Below are 17,437 nucleotides of genomic sequence, written 5' to 3' on the forward strand. Positions count from 1 at the left end.
TTAAGTTACTATCTCTATAAACAGACCTACACAAGTCTTTTGCATTACACTAATTCTTGATATAGGTCATCTATGTACGTGGGTCTCACTCCAGAGAGTATTAGGGTGACTTCACATTTCTCCCTTCTAGCCACACTGATGTGCTTACTTAGGTGCATAGTTCCTGGGTTTGTAGGTAAATACTAGGCTACCTGTCTGCAGACTTAAGCCTAGCCAATAACTAGAGGTCAGAATCAAACCCTTTACCTTGCATGTGTGAGGTAATGACCTAACCATAAGACAAACCCTCCCCTTAACCAGGTCACCAGTGTTGCAGTCAGCTCCTCTGTCTCTGTTTCCAGGCAGCTTAACTTTATTCATTATGTCATGCAAGGTAAATATATGGACATAACTGGTATTGTGGTGTGATAATGTGTAGCAAGTTAGCTTGTTCTTATCTGTATTACTTGTTTCGCAGGAACGTGCTGTTAATTTGGAAAAATACATTGCAGAAGAGTTTGTTCAACTGCACCAGTTTCTCCGTGACAAGGAACAAAAACTCATTTATCAACTTAACAGCAAAGCATCAGAAATTCTGAAAGAGACAGAAGAAAATCTTGAATGCATTAAGACTGGCAGTACAGAAATCCACTCAGCAGTATCTGATATTAACTTGGAAATCAAAACAGAAGTAGAGGTTCTGGAAGAGAGAAATGATGACACAGACTATCTGACAACCACTGAGGAATCAGTGTCTGGTGACACATCAGAACATGGAAAACACAAAGCTAATGGAATTCTATCAGTAAGGTCACATTTGATTTTTGCTATTGCATGTCTTTTATTTTGGAAAGTGAAGTCTTGTGTTTGCAGCTGACATAAGAAACATTTCAGATGATAACTTCCCAGCAGTCTAAATTATGTAAAGTAATGTGTGTGAATTTATTTTTGTTATATTAGACGTTGAGTCACTTTTTACTTGTATTCCCAGTGATGTGGGTATAGAGATGATTAGAGATTTTCTCATAACTAATAAGTGTTTTTCTAGTAATAAAGTCTCACTACTTTGTGCTCTGTTAGAAATAGTTCTTGAAAATAATGTTTTTGAAAATGATATTTTTCTTCAAAGACTGGCGTGGCTATGGGCACAGCCTGTGCCAATAGCTACGACAATCTTGTTTTAGCACATTGGGAGCATGCAGCCATTTTCATACCTGCTAATGAGTTTTTGATAACATTCTCTGGTATGTATGCTTTGTCGATGATGTTTTTATGTTGTGGAAAGGTAGCACTATTGAATTAGATTGTTTTGTTACTTTTTTACATAATACTGCCAGTTTCCTCAAGTTCTCTTATAAACATTCATATAATCATATAGAATTCTTAGATGTTTCTTTCGATAATCTGACTTACATAAGGTTAATAGTAGTATTTACAAGAAGCCAACTAGAAAAAATACTCTTCTACACATAAGGAGCATGCATCCTAAACATGTTACTAAAAATTTCGTTAAAGGTCAAATTTATAGAACTTTTAGGTTGCACAATAATGATATGGAAGCTAGCAATGCCCTTACAGAACTAAAATCAGAATTTTTAGAAAGAGACTATTCTGAATCGGAAGGGACCTGTTTATTAAGGAAGCATGGACACAGAGATCCACTAGGTGCAAACCATTTTTTTTAATTTTTCTAGTGATGAATTGCTTCCATCTACATCATCTGTAACACTTCAAAAAATTTTAGAGTTGTTTTGCAATATTCTAATGATATTGATAACTACTGCAATATTATCAAGAAAAATTAGAATATTTTAAGTGACATTCCAGGTTTTATTGAAAAGTTTGGTGGGACACTCTCATTCTCTTTTAAAAACAATAAATCATTAAAACAACATCTGTGCCATAAATCAGTGCATTCACTTGCACCTAAGTCCACGAGGATAGGTACTTTCCCATGCAGAAATTGTTCTGCTTGTAAGTTCATTTTTAGTCAAGCACTGTATATACATCCTTCATGTCACTTTAAAATCTCTTTACATCACTATGCAGATTGTAGAACTGAGAATGTTGTTTATTTTGCCTTCTGCCAAAAATATCATGCTTATTATGTTGGAAAAACAAATAGAACCTTTAAAGACAGAGATTTAGGACATAACAGAGACGTTAGAAACAAGAAGGAAACAAATGCATTGGCAGTACATGTTATGAATACTGACTCGACACATTAAGTTTTTAATTCTACAAGTTCTCATTTGTTCCAATAGAGGGGGTGATACAGAGAACCAGAGGCTGCTGAGCAAAGGTGGATCCTCTTATTAAATGCAGAAAAACATCCTGGGTTGAACAATATGTTTTCTTTAAAACCCTTTTTGAAAGCATGCCCTCTTAAACATAAATAGTTACGTACTACTTTATAATTAGTTTTTGTTTTTAACATACAATTTGTTTTTAAGATGTCTTTTATAAAAGTTTCTGAGATTTTTCCCCCTTTTTTTTTTTAGTATTCTATTAAATTATTAGCTCAGTTAATTGGTTAATGATATTAAGCTGTGATGGTAAGCTACGATTTAAATGAATGTCTTTAGCAAGTGCAATTGTCTGAAGAAGCGACCTGTGAGTCGTGAAAGTGCTTACCTCTGTTCTTTTTTTGTTTTATTAAAGTTTCTGCTCTGTAAGTCTACGTGCAGTTTATACTTATACTTTTGCATATATTTTTTGCTGTACCTGACTGTACTCTGGACTCATTTTTTTTTTATTCTTATCCTTAATAGGTTCTCTGTTTTTGTTAAAATGGGGAGGACATAAAACAGTTCATGCATACTTGGGCTGTGGGCAGGTACATAATAATTTACATATATTGGCAAAGGGCCCTTAATTCTACATTTGTTTGTCATCAGTCGGGTAAATTGTCAGTAACTGAAAAGTATTTGTAAAAGTCCAGAAGCATAGTAACATGTGGTGCTTGTTGTGAGTTATCCAGTTGTGTAGAATTCACATACTGTCATGTAAAGTCCAGTACATATGACTGTGTTTCAGGTATCACCCTTGTACAGAACATACAATTATAGGTACGTGACTCTCAAACCTTTTCACTGTATAGTGACAGAATTTTCATCTTGTTTAAAAGAAAGGAAAAGAAGCTATAGATATGAGTTTTGCAGCACATTTGCCCCACTTGGGGAATTAAATTGTCTTGGGTACTTGTGCTACTAATAGTCCATTGTAAGTTAAAGTGTATACCAACTTTGTAAGAACTGGAATCCAACCATCCTTAAATGCTGTATCTCATGTAATATCCCATGCTACATCATTGTCATTGGTCACATGTAATATCAAGTGATACTCCATTATCAGTCACATGGACTATCCCATGACATTCCATTGTCATCAGTCACATGTAATATCATGTGGTACTCCATTATCGGCAGTCACATGTAATATCCCATGATACTCCATTAGCATCAGTCATGTAATGTCCTGTGATACTGTTTTATTGTTCATTTGTAATATCCTGTGCTGTTCCATTATCATCACAGTGATAGTCCATTATAATCAGTGACATGGAATATCCTGTGTTACTTCAATGTCATCAGTTATATACAGTATGCCATGATACTCCATTGTCTCCTATCTCATGGAATATCCTGTGATACCCAATTACCATCAATCACATGTAATATCCTATTTACTCCATTATCATCAGCCATGTGTAATGTCATGTGTTACTCCGTTATTATCTGGCACATGTAATACCCTGCAATATACTATTATCACTGGTCACATTTAATATCCTGTTATGTTCCATTAACATCAGTAATGCTAGCTACCCTCTGGTTTATCACTACTGAACCTCATGGATAAGGGAAATGTAATTACCCCAACATGTACTTGCTTATCCCACCTTTCCATGTTTGGAATTCAGTGCACATGTATATAGCTGCATAGGCACATCTGTCCCCCCTCCAAAGAAAATACCATACAAAATGCAAGAATAAACATAAATGGTGGAACCCAGATATAAACAGGTTGTATAATAAAAAAAAAAATCATTGCATGCAAAAGTAAAGTTAACACTCATAATGCTAAAAAGATTCCTACTAAACTTAACAGGGGACTCTGAACACTAATCAAATCAACAAAAGCCATGTATGAGGTAAATATAGCTACTCAGGTGAAGGATAACCACAAAGCCTTCTTTGACAGTGTTAGAAACCTCAAACAATTCCCAGCACTGCAGAAATTTATCTCTAAATGACATCACATACTGAGACTCCGAGGACATAGCCGATATACAAGTAGAAACATTTAGCTCAAACTTAACTTCCTCTCCCCTCCTATATTCCTAGATCACATACCCGCATCTATACCCTCCCAAAAATCCCCCAATAACAAGTCCTCAAGGCACTGTCCAAGGCCATGAGCTCATTTCATTGGGGCTAGATAACATACAGGCCTGCCTGTATAGTCCTATAGGTTTATATGTAAATATTAATCTAATTGCCCTTAAGGGCTATATTAAGCCTAGCCAACAACCCCAGGCCAGAATCAAACCCTGCACCTTGTGTCTCTGAGGTGGCAACCTTAGCCATTATGCCAAACCCACTTCCCCAAGTACATGCCTGACTGAAGGAAGGGTACTTATAACAACTTTCTGCACTAACCTGTTGGCAGAAAAGACCATGGCAGTAGATTTTTATGAATAACTTGACCTCCTTTTTTTCTGCAGTTACAAAGAGGGAACACATTTTTTGTGAGACCCCCTACTGGAGCTATTCAATATCAACCTTCAAACAGACTTTGTGCCAGAAGAATGGAGACCAGCAGCTGTCATCCCCTTGCACAGAGATGGGTAGTCAATGGACCCAGGTAATTATAGACCCATAAACCTGACCAACCTCACCTGTAAGGTTGTGGAAAAGATTATTATGGAATTAATAAATAAGGACATCAACCCAAACCAGTTCAGTTCCATCAAAAGCAGATCCTGCCTAATTAACCTAGTCAGTTTCTTTGGGAGTAAGAGGTTTTGCATTAGCATGCATTTCTGATGGATATGAAGCCTGAAAGTCAAGTGCCTGTAATTATTTAGTGACTTCAGTCCTCACCACTGTGCCAGAAAACCACAAATTTTATGAAGACAGAGCAAAAATATGGAAAGTTCTTAAAATCTGTACAGTTGAGAGGTATGTTTGTAGGTCTTCAAACCAACTAATTCATGATGGTCTGTGTGCTTTGTACTTGAGGAGCTAGCTTTATACTAGTACATGTGAATAAACAAAATGTGGTCCTGTTTTGTAACTGGAGAGAAAAGGTCACATTCTTACATAAAAATCTACTGGCACGCATTTTCCTGCTTCTGGTTATGTTGCTTACATTTGCCGAGCATTTGTGCAGGTGCTGTAATGGTAATTGTACAGTAAGGGAACATGAACATTTCAAAATGTGCATGCTTATTGGACTATTTAATCAGCAAGCTCATTGTAAATTGAACGTTCACCACAGGAGGTAGTTCAGTAAGTTCACTTTCTCCGTGACACTACTGATCAATTTAAGATATCCATCCACAACCCCTTTTTCCCATTTTGCACATGGTGTCAGGGTGTAACTTCAATAGTGGCAATCATCATTGTAGTTCATCCACACCACATACACACTCTGGATTGGTACTGATCCCTGAAGGAACCTTTCACTGAAGCACAAACACCCGGGCATACTTCCACGAAAGTGCTTTTTACTGAAAAAGCAATTTTGCAGAACTATGCCTGCAGCTAGAGAGAGTCGTGGGGGAATGACTGTTGTGGCGATCGTACTACAGTGCGGATAAGGGAATATTCCCTTTCCTTCACTGTAGTGTGATCTCGGAGTGAGAATATTAAAGTAGGGGGAGTGCAGGGGGGCTTGCCCCCCTGCATAAAAGTAGATTTATTTCTTTTCTTTTTTTTTAATTAATGCACTTTAACGAAAGCGCTTTTTCGGTGAAAGTGCTTTTGTTAAAGTGTGTTCAGTGAATGTGGATTAATTTCGTTCAATAGTCCTAGATCCACACACTCACATCTATGGCCAGTTTAGAGTGTCCACTCCACCTACTGCATATCTTTGGAATGTAGGAAGAAACCAGAGCACCAGGAGGAAACCCACAAGAACACAGGGAGGGACATGCAGACTCCACACACAAGGCATTCCATCCAAGAGTCAAACTGGGGAACCTCTTGCTGTGAGGAGACAGTGCTATACACTGCACCACTGTTACCTCAGTTGTACACTGGTCCATAGTGAATAACCATTCAATGCATTAAAAAAAAGCTACCAGATAATCAGAGAACAAGACGGAGTCCAACAAGAATTCGAAAATGATATGGAAGACCTCCAGTTCTTCACAAGAACAACATTAATATATATGATAAAAAATCAGTTAAACACCTTCATCCTTTGTAAATGAATCATAGACCTTCTTAAAAATGCTATTTAATGAGTTTTCACACATTTAGACTCCTCTACAACCACATGACAATTCACCTCACAATAATAATGTTTGTAATGTCTGACATAATTTTAAAAATAACCAAATGCGCCATAAAAGTTGATATTGTATAAACACTGTAAATAGTTATGCTTGATTCTTATATAAGGCACTACAGAAATGTGTGAACATTCATTAAATGACAGTTTTGAGAAACTCCCAAGGTTCACTTACAAAGGACGAAAATTGTTAACTGCTTTTTATTGTGTATTAAGGGTTACTCTTGTGAAGAATTGGAGGTCTTTTTAACATAAAAAAGAAAAAGCTCAACATTTCAGTGCCAGGAGGACCCCTACAAGTAGCTGCATGGCATGTCCTGCAACATGATATAAAAAAGCCTCTTGCATGACACAAATATAAGTGCACATTTATAGAGCATATGCAGTTCATATATTGGCTATCCCAGACTACCAGAAGCAGATGGAAGAGCATATAATTATTTTTATAAATAATAATTGACTTTTTTCTTAAATTATTTGACTGTATAATAGCAACAGTTGACAGGGTGTGAGTAGCACAGGATTTATCCATGGCTGGCTTTGTTTAATCACTCGGGCTTTACCGTCTTGATCGAATTGTGCCATCTGTGGGTAAATCCTGCATTACCCACACCATGTAGTAGGTTTATTTATCCTTTGTTGACCAGATTATTCTCACAGGGCTTGTAGCCTGTTTTCAGGAGACCCAATGTGGTGTTTATACTACTGACCTCCTCTGCTCTTTTCAGTAAGTGCATTAGGGTCTTTTACATCTACCTGATTCCACCAGCTCTAGCAGAAGCAAACATAAATTTAACTGATGTAACCCTTGATCTGGGCAGACTGTTCCTCTTTGAATATATTTTAGACCACAATTTTGTCTGAACCTTACTGCATTGTAATTCTGTGTGCCTGTAGTCTACCCTGCTGCATACTGCTGAGTCCTGCACATTTCGCACTGACAAAAATTGGTTTTGGATTATCCCTGCCACAGCTGTTGTTCTTATTCTAACCCATCTAACATAACCCCATCCATTTGTCCTGCACCACTGGCCATTAAATTAATTTGCCCTACTGTCCTTTAATGTCCCATAATGGTTATATTAATTCCACCAGTCAGTTTCTCTACTACCACAAAGTGGATATCTTGTTCCTACTGCATCTTGACTGCCATCTTAGACCATTTGTTGTAGATTTCTTAAGTAATCCTCCATGGTTTGTCATCTTCCAGTAGCTTCTTCAACTATCTTGCAGCCCCATATCTTCTCCATCTTATCCCTCCTCCTAAGTTTTCATTCCTACTCAGTTGTGATCCCACTTTTTCTATCCATCTTTCAAGGCTTCCCTCTTTGCTTCCTGTTTTTCTGTTCCTAAGTTAGATCACCAAGTCTTTTTCTTAACATAGATCTTTGGACGGTACAGTGGTAGCATTGTCGCCTCACAGCAAGAGATTCTATAGTTCGATTCTCATCTGGAGTGCCTTGTGTGCGGAGTCTGTATGTCCTCCCTGCATTTGTGCGGGTTTCCTCTGGGTGCTCCAGTTTCCTCCCACGTTACAAAGACATGCTTCTGGAGTGTTTCTCCCTGGGCCTCTGCTGAAAGTTGGCTTTGTTCCAAGTCAGACTTTCCAGTTTAACAAATGTTAAATAAATAAATAAATTTAACTGGAGCTCTGTGTCCTGCTACTGTTGGCATTAATGCATGTAGAGAGAGAAAGATAGCAGCAAGGGGCATTTTTTAACTCGAAAATGAAGGCTTTGTTACTAATTGTGGAAAGGAAATCTGTACTTATTAATGACTGATTAGTTTTACTGTTTTAACTGCACTTCTGGTAACAAATGCTAGTGTTACCCTGCTGAAAAAATGACACAGTTTACACTGAATGCATTACAAGACAATAGCATATTTTACACCAACTGCAGTAAAAGAAGAGATGAACTGCACCGTGTGTCTTTTACAGGCTCCAGAATCCTTTGAGGATGTTGCTGTTACTTTCTCAGCAGAGGAGATGAAGATGTTAACAAAACAAGACAAGGAGCTTCATAAGGAAGTGATGTTAGAGAACTATGAAACCTTAGTTTCAGCAGGTAGGTCTTGTCCTATCTTAAGGAGTGGCCTTTGTTCTGAGAGTTATGAGTACCTTATTAAAATGCATTTACAATGCATCCAAGTAATTACAGAAATACAAAGAAAAGCATATCCTGGTGCCTCATTCTACATTCCTGTCATTTATATGAATCAAGTGAGCAGTTTATAGGCTGCAGTTCAATTAGAATGTTTTCTAAAGAAAAAATGATAATATAACATATTTACAATGTATACACAGAAAGGAAGAAATACAACAACACGTATAGTTATAAAATGTTAGGAATACATTGAATCATAAAGGTAAACTTACACAATTACTACGTTAAGAGTGTTGGTGTATCAGTAGCAACCTTTCAAATCTATCCCAACCACTAAAAGTCTTAGTATGATTTGTAGATCTTATTCTGATCACTTCCTTTTCACTTGTACATAGTATTGTTGTCAAAGTTAAACATTCTTTGAACATAGGACCTGACTTCAGTTTCCAATTTTTTGTAATAACTTTTCTAGCAACGCCCAAAAGACTCCAGAATAATATTTTTTTGTTGATGGGAGGAAGCTGATTTACCTGGAGAAAACCTAAAAGGATACAGGAGAAGCATACAAGCTACAAGTGTAATATAAACAAAGGAATAAACTCTGGACGCTGGAACCAAGTAGAAAAAAATAGAAACCAGACAGTTCAGAAACCTGCACATTGCGTTTAGATAGACATCTCTTCACTGCCTCATTTGTCAGATGGCCCCAATACCAAAATCTTTCCACACCTGAACCTATATAATCATGAGGGATCTCCCTGCTATTTGTAATGTCACAATTTGTTTTAGTGGGTTACCAGGGGTAATTAACACCTTTTTAATTAGTGTTTTCTTTCACTGTTATACATTCTTATTCTTGATATCACGCTAGGTATGGCCATCTGTTCTTTTTGTGTAACCTATAACCCCTTACCCATTGTGCAGTCTCCTTTGAGATACCAGATATCCTCTATATATAACCCCTTACCCATTGTGCAGTCTCCTTTGAGATACCAGATATCCTCTATATAACCCCTTACCCATTGTGCAGTCTCCTTTGAGATACCAGATATCCTCTATATAACCCCTTACCCATTGTGCAGTCTCCTTTGAGATGCCAGATATCCTCTATAATAACCACTTACCCATTGTGCAGTCTCCTTTGAGATACCAGATATCCTCTATATAACCCCTTACCCATTGTGCAGTCTCCTTTGAGATACCAGATATCCTCTATATAACCCCTTACCCATTGTGCAGTCTCCTTTGAGATACCAGATATCCTCTATATAACCCCTTACCCATTGTGCAGTCTCCTTTGAGATACCAGATATCCTCTATATAACCCCTTACCCATTGTGCAGTCTCCTTTGAGATGCCAGATATCCTCTATATAACCCCTTACCCATTGTGCAGTCTCCTTTGAGATGCCAGATATCCTCTATATAACCCCTTACCCATTGTGCAGTCTCCTTTGAGATGCCAGATATCCTCTATATAACCCCTTACCCATTGTGCAGTCTCCTTTGAGATGCCAGATATCCTCTATATAACCCCTTACCCATTGTGCAGTCTCCTTTGAGATACCAGATATCCTCTATATAACCCCTTACCCATTGTGCAGTCTCCTTTGAGATACCAGATATCCTCTATATAACCCCTTACCCATTGTGCAGTCTCCTTTGAGATACCAGATATCCTCTATATAACCCCTTACCCATTGTGCAGATACCAGATATCCTCTATATAACCCCTTACCCATTGCGCAGTCTCCTTTGAGATACCAGATATCCTCTATATAACCCCTTACCCATTGTGCAGTCTCCTTTGAGATACCAGATATCCTCTATATAACCCCTTACCCAGTATGCAGTCTTCTTTGAGATACCAGATATCCTCTATATAACCCCTTACCCATTGTGCAGTCTCCTTTGAGATACCAGATATCCTCTATATAACCCCTTACCCATTGTGCAGTCTCCTTTGAGATACCAGATATCCTCTATATAACCCCTTACCCATTGTGCAGTCTCCTTTGAGATACCAGATATCCTCTATATAACCCCTTACCCATTGTGCAGTCTCCTTTGAGATACCAGATATCCTCTATATAACCCCTTACCCATTGTGCAGTCTCCTTTGAGATACCAGATCTCCTCTATATTTTTGTGTGTCTTTCATGTCCATGTTCAGTTATGATTAATTGGATATTTCAGATGTAATCTATTGTCCGTGAACTTTAGTTTACACCAGAAATTTATAACTTTGTAAACCCATTTTCCATACCTGTATGACCTCAAAGCATAGCTCATCTGTGGGATATAACAAGGTATGTCACCTCAGTAAGATAGGATTTCTGTGCGATACACATTACAAAGTTCTAGAACTAAGTACAGACAGCAGCATTCTGGAGTTCAGAGTTTTTCTTGGCTGAATCTAGTAGACGGGCATATGTCATGCTAAACATTACCCCAATAAGAAACTTGGATGTATTTTACATATTCTAAATATCTGCTGTTTTTTCACATGAATACAACCTGTCATACAGTTTGCAAATTGTGATAAAAAGGCTCTTTATCAAGGACACAGATGCAGTTGCCTCAATAAACAAAAATGTTTAAACAATTATTTTGAATATACAGCTTTTTTTAAAAAATTGCAAAAATTGTTTACTAGTATAAGTTGAAGTGAAAAAAATAATTGTTGCTAAAAGGAAAGCACTTCTTTAAAATGTATTCAGTGTAACTTTGGATGTAAATAGTACATTCAAAATAGAAATTCTGCTACTCCTGGACAAATTAAACATTTCATATTGTACTTCATAGTGCTTTCGGTAAACATGCTTAAGTATGGAACTGTGGAAGACCGAGGGAACATGTTTTAATCTTGTTAAATTAAACTGTGCACAGGAGCTCTTTGGAAGAATAACATACATACATATATACATATATTTTTATTTTTAATGTGTAGGTTACAAGATCCCCCCAGAGGCATTGTTAGTGCTACTTAAAGAAGATAATGCTGAGCTGCGAGTGAATGACCAGGAGGGGATAAACAGAACAGAACACAAGAATAATTTTAAGGAAAAACCCGACAGTAAGCGAACAGCTCATTAATGATGCATTTTTATGAAATTTTCTACTCTCTTTAAAACACTTTGAGGAAAATGCGAGAAAATATATGTACAGTAAAACACTGAAGGCAGAAGTCTAAAAATATAATGTTAATCTGGACAAAATGAGCATATATGTGTGTGTGGATTAAGTATGGATGGATGTGCATGTAGCTTATTTTTTTATATTAGCAAATATTCTTATATAATAGCACCAAACTGGGATTTGGTAAATGTAGTGGAAAATAAGAGGACATTAGGGATAAGATATATTTTTTAATACCTCATAAAAAATAGCTCATAAAAAGTCATACTTTGTGTTGTCTATGAAGTTGCATTATCAATGATTTTCATGCAGTTTGGCATATAGACCAGGTACTTGTACTTTAGAGGGTAGATTCAGTAAACCCTACATGGTAGCGCACTGTTTTGTATTCAGTAAGCTGCTCTACACAGTGTATAGAACTGTGCAACCACTGCAAACCCAGTGATATGCTATTTACAGCATAAGCAGCTGAATTGTATGCTAGTCAACCAATCCAAGATGGAGATATTCAATAAGATATAAAGCAATTGTGTAGATTCAGTGCTGGTTTTCCCTGCAAATTCCAAAACCTATTGGAATATAACCATGGAAAGGAGTTTACACAGAAAGAATGTTAGGGGCTGCTGTTGTTTTAATTCATGTGTGTTTGTAACAGGCTGAAGTCTCTGCTGTTGCTGCTAATATACCCATGACCAAGAAGAAGAATTTTCAAACCCCAGTCAACTTATCACAGTCTGTATGAGGTGGAAATTGTAGAGTGCTAAAGGGTAGATAGAGACACACACTACAAGAACTCTGCAACCTCTGTCTTCCTCAACTCAGACCTAGGTCAAACTGAGGAGAACCAATACCAGTGGAGACAAAAGTATGTGTAGCACTTAGAATTTTAGCTACAGGAACCTTTCAGAGACCAACAGGGGACATGCTGAAGGTGTCACAGACATCCGCATCCATGATCCTCCATCAGTTCGTAAATGCTGTCCTCCAAGCATGTGAGTGACCACATATATTTTCCCCCATACTCCTGATGACAGTGCCACAATTATGCAAGAGTTCTATCCTGTAGCAGACTACAGTGAAGCTCTGGGTGCCATAGATTTTACACACACACAAATCAAGGCACGGCCTGGGGAACCGAGAAGGGTCAACATAAATAGAAAGGGTTTCCACTTCATTAACTGCCAAGTTGTGTAATGCTAAGGGAATAATCTAGAATGTATGTGCTGGTAAACTAGGTAGTTACCACAATTCGCATATGGCTTACCTCCCAACTGTATCAGATGTTCACTAGAGGTGATATCCCACAGGGCCATTTATTGGTGGATGCAGGTTATGCACTGAAACCATGGCTGATGATGCCCATCAGAAATGCGCACACAAATACTAAAGAATGCCAGGTACTTTTCTGTTATCGGGGCAATACATTGAACAGGATTGTTCAGCTGTAATCCAGTTCCGTGACCTGTCTAGTAACCAGATATGTGTACAAAGTATTTGTTTTACTGACATAAGTTTTTTTTTTTACATTATACTAACATCTGGTTAACCGACGTCTATAGGTACCACAGTACACACTACAACTGAATGAGCGCATTGAAAGAGTTGCTTCAATAAATACAAACACAGGAAGTTTAAAAGTGCTGTAGTACATCAACATTGAATAACGTCTTTTTTTAAGTACTCATTTTATCCTGAAATATACACCACATTACTTATAGATAAGGCACCCTTTTCCTTTCAAGTGTCTTACTTTACATTTCCTTCCTGCAGTTGTCAAGTCATGATCGAATTGGCAGTGACACACCCTGCCATCACTCCCTTCCCCATTCATTTTGCTGGCCTCATATAACTAAACTAGTTTGACACAGACGTAGCGGAAAAATAAAGTAGTGTTCAGTTTGTTTCAAATGAGATGTATATGTCAGGTAGTTACTGTGACTACTGGCACAGTACATTGCAGCCACTTTTATTTCCTGTATTTAATGAAGAACAGTGTTTAGTGTCTTTTCACCGCGTGAAGTATAAACGTCAAATCGTGCTTTAAAATTGATCTCTGTGTATATTTCAGGACATTTCTAAGCACAACTTCAGGATGTCTCCTCTTTGTGATGTACAATAGGAAGATGTATTTCTACTTTATACATAACGGGTAAAAAAAGGCCCTTAAAAGTATACGTACTTTTCCGCCTCTTTCGCTGTTAGTCCAGAACGCTTTTTGGGTTACAGTGGCATAATTGGGAGAAGGTAATTTCCTCCTTGTTATCATTACGTTAAAAATTAGCTAGGACTATGTAATTCTGCATCAGTTTGATGCAATACTTTTACACAGTCGTTAACCTTAACATGAAAAATGCACGATTAGACAGTGCATTCAGAGCACAGCAATCGCATTTCAACTATTGCCCCGATAACAGAAAAGTACCGAATGCCGTAATGAGGCATATGCTCAAACAAGCAATATCATAAGAGAATGTGTTTGGGATGCTGAAGTCGTGATTCCACTACTTGGGTGCATCTGGGGGAGCTCTGTAGTACAGTCCATGTACATGTACTGAAATCTTCACCATCTGAGCCATATTTCACAGAATCATCCAGAGGAAACATTTTCAGCAGGATCAACAAGGGAAGGGGGGCACACCCCACCACCAGTGGCAAGGTCACCACAGCCACACGCAGGTGAGGAGTCAGAGGGGGAACTAGCAGTTGCAGATGTAGGTGTGGCCAATATCCCCTTGCACTGGCTAAGAGGCAATGCATAGCACACTCACTCACCACCTAAGGGGCTAAAACCTTCATACTGCACACATACATATAACAACATTGATGCCAGGCAATGCTTGCAACCTTTAACTACCCACGTAATGGCTGTGTAAGTGATGAACCTGGTGTGTTAAAACCAAATTGTGTAATAATGCAAATGAATGGCATATCCTTGCATGTTGTTACTTGGTAATATAAGTGAAAGGTAGATGATTTGTACAGCAATAACTTTAACATGTAACAGCAGAGACTTATTGAATACATATGTCCTGTATCAAGTAATAGGCCTCGGGCATCAAAGATTCACACATTCATACCTCTCAAAAGTACTGATGGTTAACAAATGTCCTCAATTTGGCCTTGTACTTTTGTACTGAAAAATCATTACTGAGAAGTTAGAAAGTAATGAGACACATTTCAGTTTCAGACTTCACAACCCCCCGAAGATTCTTAAAAAAAATTTTGATTATCAACTATTTAACTTTCTAAAACCAAAATATGTCCAAAGTAGAATTAGAAAAAGAACATCACAAACACATTACTAAGCACTAAGTCAGATATGCACCCTGAGCATCAGAAGCAAATTTTTTGTGCCCCTGAATCTAAAAGATAGAAAACAAGGCTATGGCACAGTTATCACTTGCACTAGGTGTTGTGTGTGTGTGTGTGTGTGTGTAGGGTGGAGGTCAGGAAGCCTAGGCTGGCACAAAAGGTAAGTGAGTACGTTTGAGTAAAAAATAGAAACAGGCAGACATTTGGATGAAGTAAGAAATAACCAGTGAGACAGAATGAGCTTTAAGCTTCATGGCTGAACCATTTAACTATTGTGCTTGTGTGTCTTTATGGACCCTCTAAGTGAAATTGGTGTGTGAGTGTCTGCATGAACACAGCCAAGCTCTCTGCTAGCTCTATGTGTTGGTATGTTGGACAGGTATGAGGCATGCATGGTAGAGGTGGCAGTTCATCATTGTTGTACCTGACCACGACAACTGGCTCTACCAGGAATTGTACTGGCATGTCCACTACCATGCTCAAATGCACTGCTGCTACCTGAACATGACTGTTGTCTGCTGGATGGGCTCCCCTCATGAGGACTCCCAGGACCCTATGGGCTGCCACGTCTGGATGTGTACACCTCAACCACTGATGGGGCAGTGGAAGTAGTGCCACTATGGAACCCTGATTGGGCATGCCATGTCATTTAACATCAGATGATGTGGCTGACCTATGTCCACATGGATGCCATCCCCCTCCAAACAGATGTTCCATCACAGACACCGCATGTTCCAACAAGTCACTGATCTGATCCATGGAATCGGCAACATGGTGGAGGCAATCACGCATGTTAGCCTTTGCTACAGCTATAGTCGTAAGCATTTCTCTGGAGGACCTATTGGAATGTGCCTGCACCTTCATGACAGCTTTGAGCATGCGTCGAATGACATGGAAAGACTAACCTGGATCAGGTGGTGGATGGAGCACCCCTAATAACCCTCATTCATGGCACCTCTCCCACACTTTAGCTTTGGCCTGAGTCAGCATGCACTGAAGCCACAGCAACCACACTACCCTGATCAGGTGACTCACCCTCCACCTGTCCAATATATGAGTGCTCACTGGAATGGGTTGGTACAGGCCTACAGGTTGTGTTCGATGGAATTACAGTGGATGGGTGAATGTAAACTTCAGTGTCACACCCTGACTCTGCCTATGTTTGGATGCCATTATCATCAGAGTCTCCTGATACTTGACATCAGGAGGTAGGAGTCCCACACTTCCGCTGTCATGATCATCTGTGTAATAAACAACAAACTCAGAAACAAAATAATACCTACACTACTATAGTCCAATATATGCTAACACACTAACAGTTGTGCCACTATTACAGACAGTACAGCAATACACACAGCAGTCCTGACATCCACATCACAAACCAAATACTTTTTTGAACTGCTCATCATTACTGACATAATAATGTTTGGCTTACCATTTGCAGATGATTGTAGTCTCCCTATGGCGGATGGCCCTGGAAGAAGTTAAGCAAAACGTAAAGACACCATCATCACAATGAACATTAATACAGAGGGTTAAAACTTTTTTCCCTTTATATGTCCGTTAACAAGACCTTGCATGACACGTGACACCCATGCACTGGCCCAGTAATCAAGGAGCATCAATCCTCACCACTAACATCAGTGAGAGGTGTCCACATTGGGAGGATAACAAGTGCACACACAGTGAAGTACAATTTCTCTTAAAAGCACAGAGGTCACAGTCAGTCTAGGGCTGTTTTTTCCCTTTCTCTTCCGATCCCCAGTAAGACTCTCCACTGGCACAGCTATAGAGTTCAGATCTCAGCCAAGTAGTCAAGCCCAAAACCTCCAATACCCTCTTTGTCCAACCAGTGCTTTGTGTCCCTACCCAAGTAGCTGACACACACACACACTTTGAGATTTTATTTATATACATACACACAGACATTCCTGGGGAAGGCTAGCACAGGTTCACTAGCTATGCCCCCTTTTGCCCAGGCTGTAAGGTAGTAATCCACTGCCACCAACTACTCTTATCAGGTACTAATAAGGCCCTTCCCAAAGTGTGACCAATTCTACTGTGCAATGCTACTGTTATCCAAATAGTAAGTGTGACCCAGGGCTAAGGCTATTCTATAGGGCATGCAAAGTACTCTGAGAGCTTAAATTATCTCTACACAAAACAGCCACAGTTGAAAGGTTTAAACATATTTAATAATAAATAATTAAAACACAAGATAATACTCGTCAATTCAACACAATGACAATAAAGAGTTCAGAAATCGCAGGAAAATGCTTTAAAGCAATATTGTAGGATAGTCTGACATAAATATAGAAAACAGCTAGGCTAATCTGGCTATATTCTATCTATCTCTAAGAGAAATCACTGTTCTAAATTCTACTT

General features: G+C 38.5%; 1 protein-coding gene across 5 annotated transcripts in view; it reads left to right on the plus strand.

Moving 5' to 3' along the window:
• The window catches only part of LOC122813901 (zinc finger protein 436-like), a 770,947-nt gene that overhangs the window by 693,441 nt on the left and 60,069 nt on the right, over window positions 1–17,437 (plus strand). For all 5 annotated transcript variants that reach the window (XM_044086447.1, XM_044086446.1, XM_044086445.1 and 2 more), the window contains exons 3-5: window positions 458–784; window positions 8,438–8,564; window positions 11,553–11,678. In XM_044086447.1, the coding sequence (XP_043942382.1) occupies window positions 458–784; window positions 8,438–8,564; window positions 11,553–11,678 (580 nt within the window). The remainder of the gene's footprint in view (window positions 1–457; window positions 785–8,437; window positions 8,565–11,552; window positions 11,679–17,437) is intronic.

This window comes from Protopterus annectens, chromosome 10.part0 (genome assembly GCF_019279795.1).
Source record: "Protopterus annectens isolate FY-2018-M chromosome 10.part0, PAN1.0, whole genome shotgun sequence".
Classification (NCBI taxonomy): Eukaryota; Metazoa; Chordata; order Ceratodontiformes; family Protopteridae; genus Protopterus; species Protopterus annectens.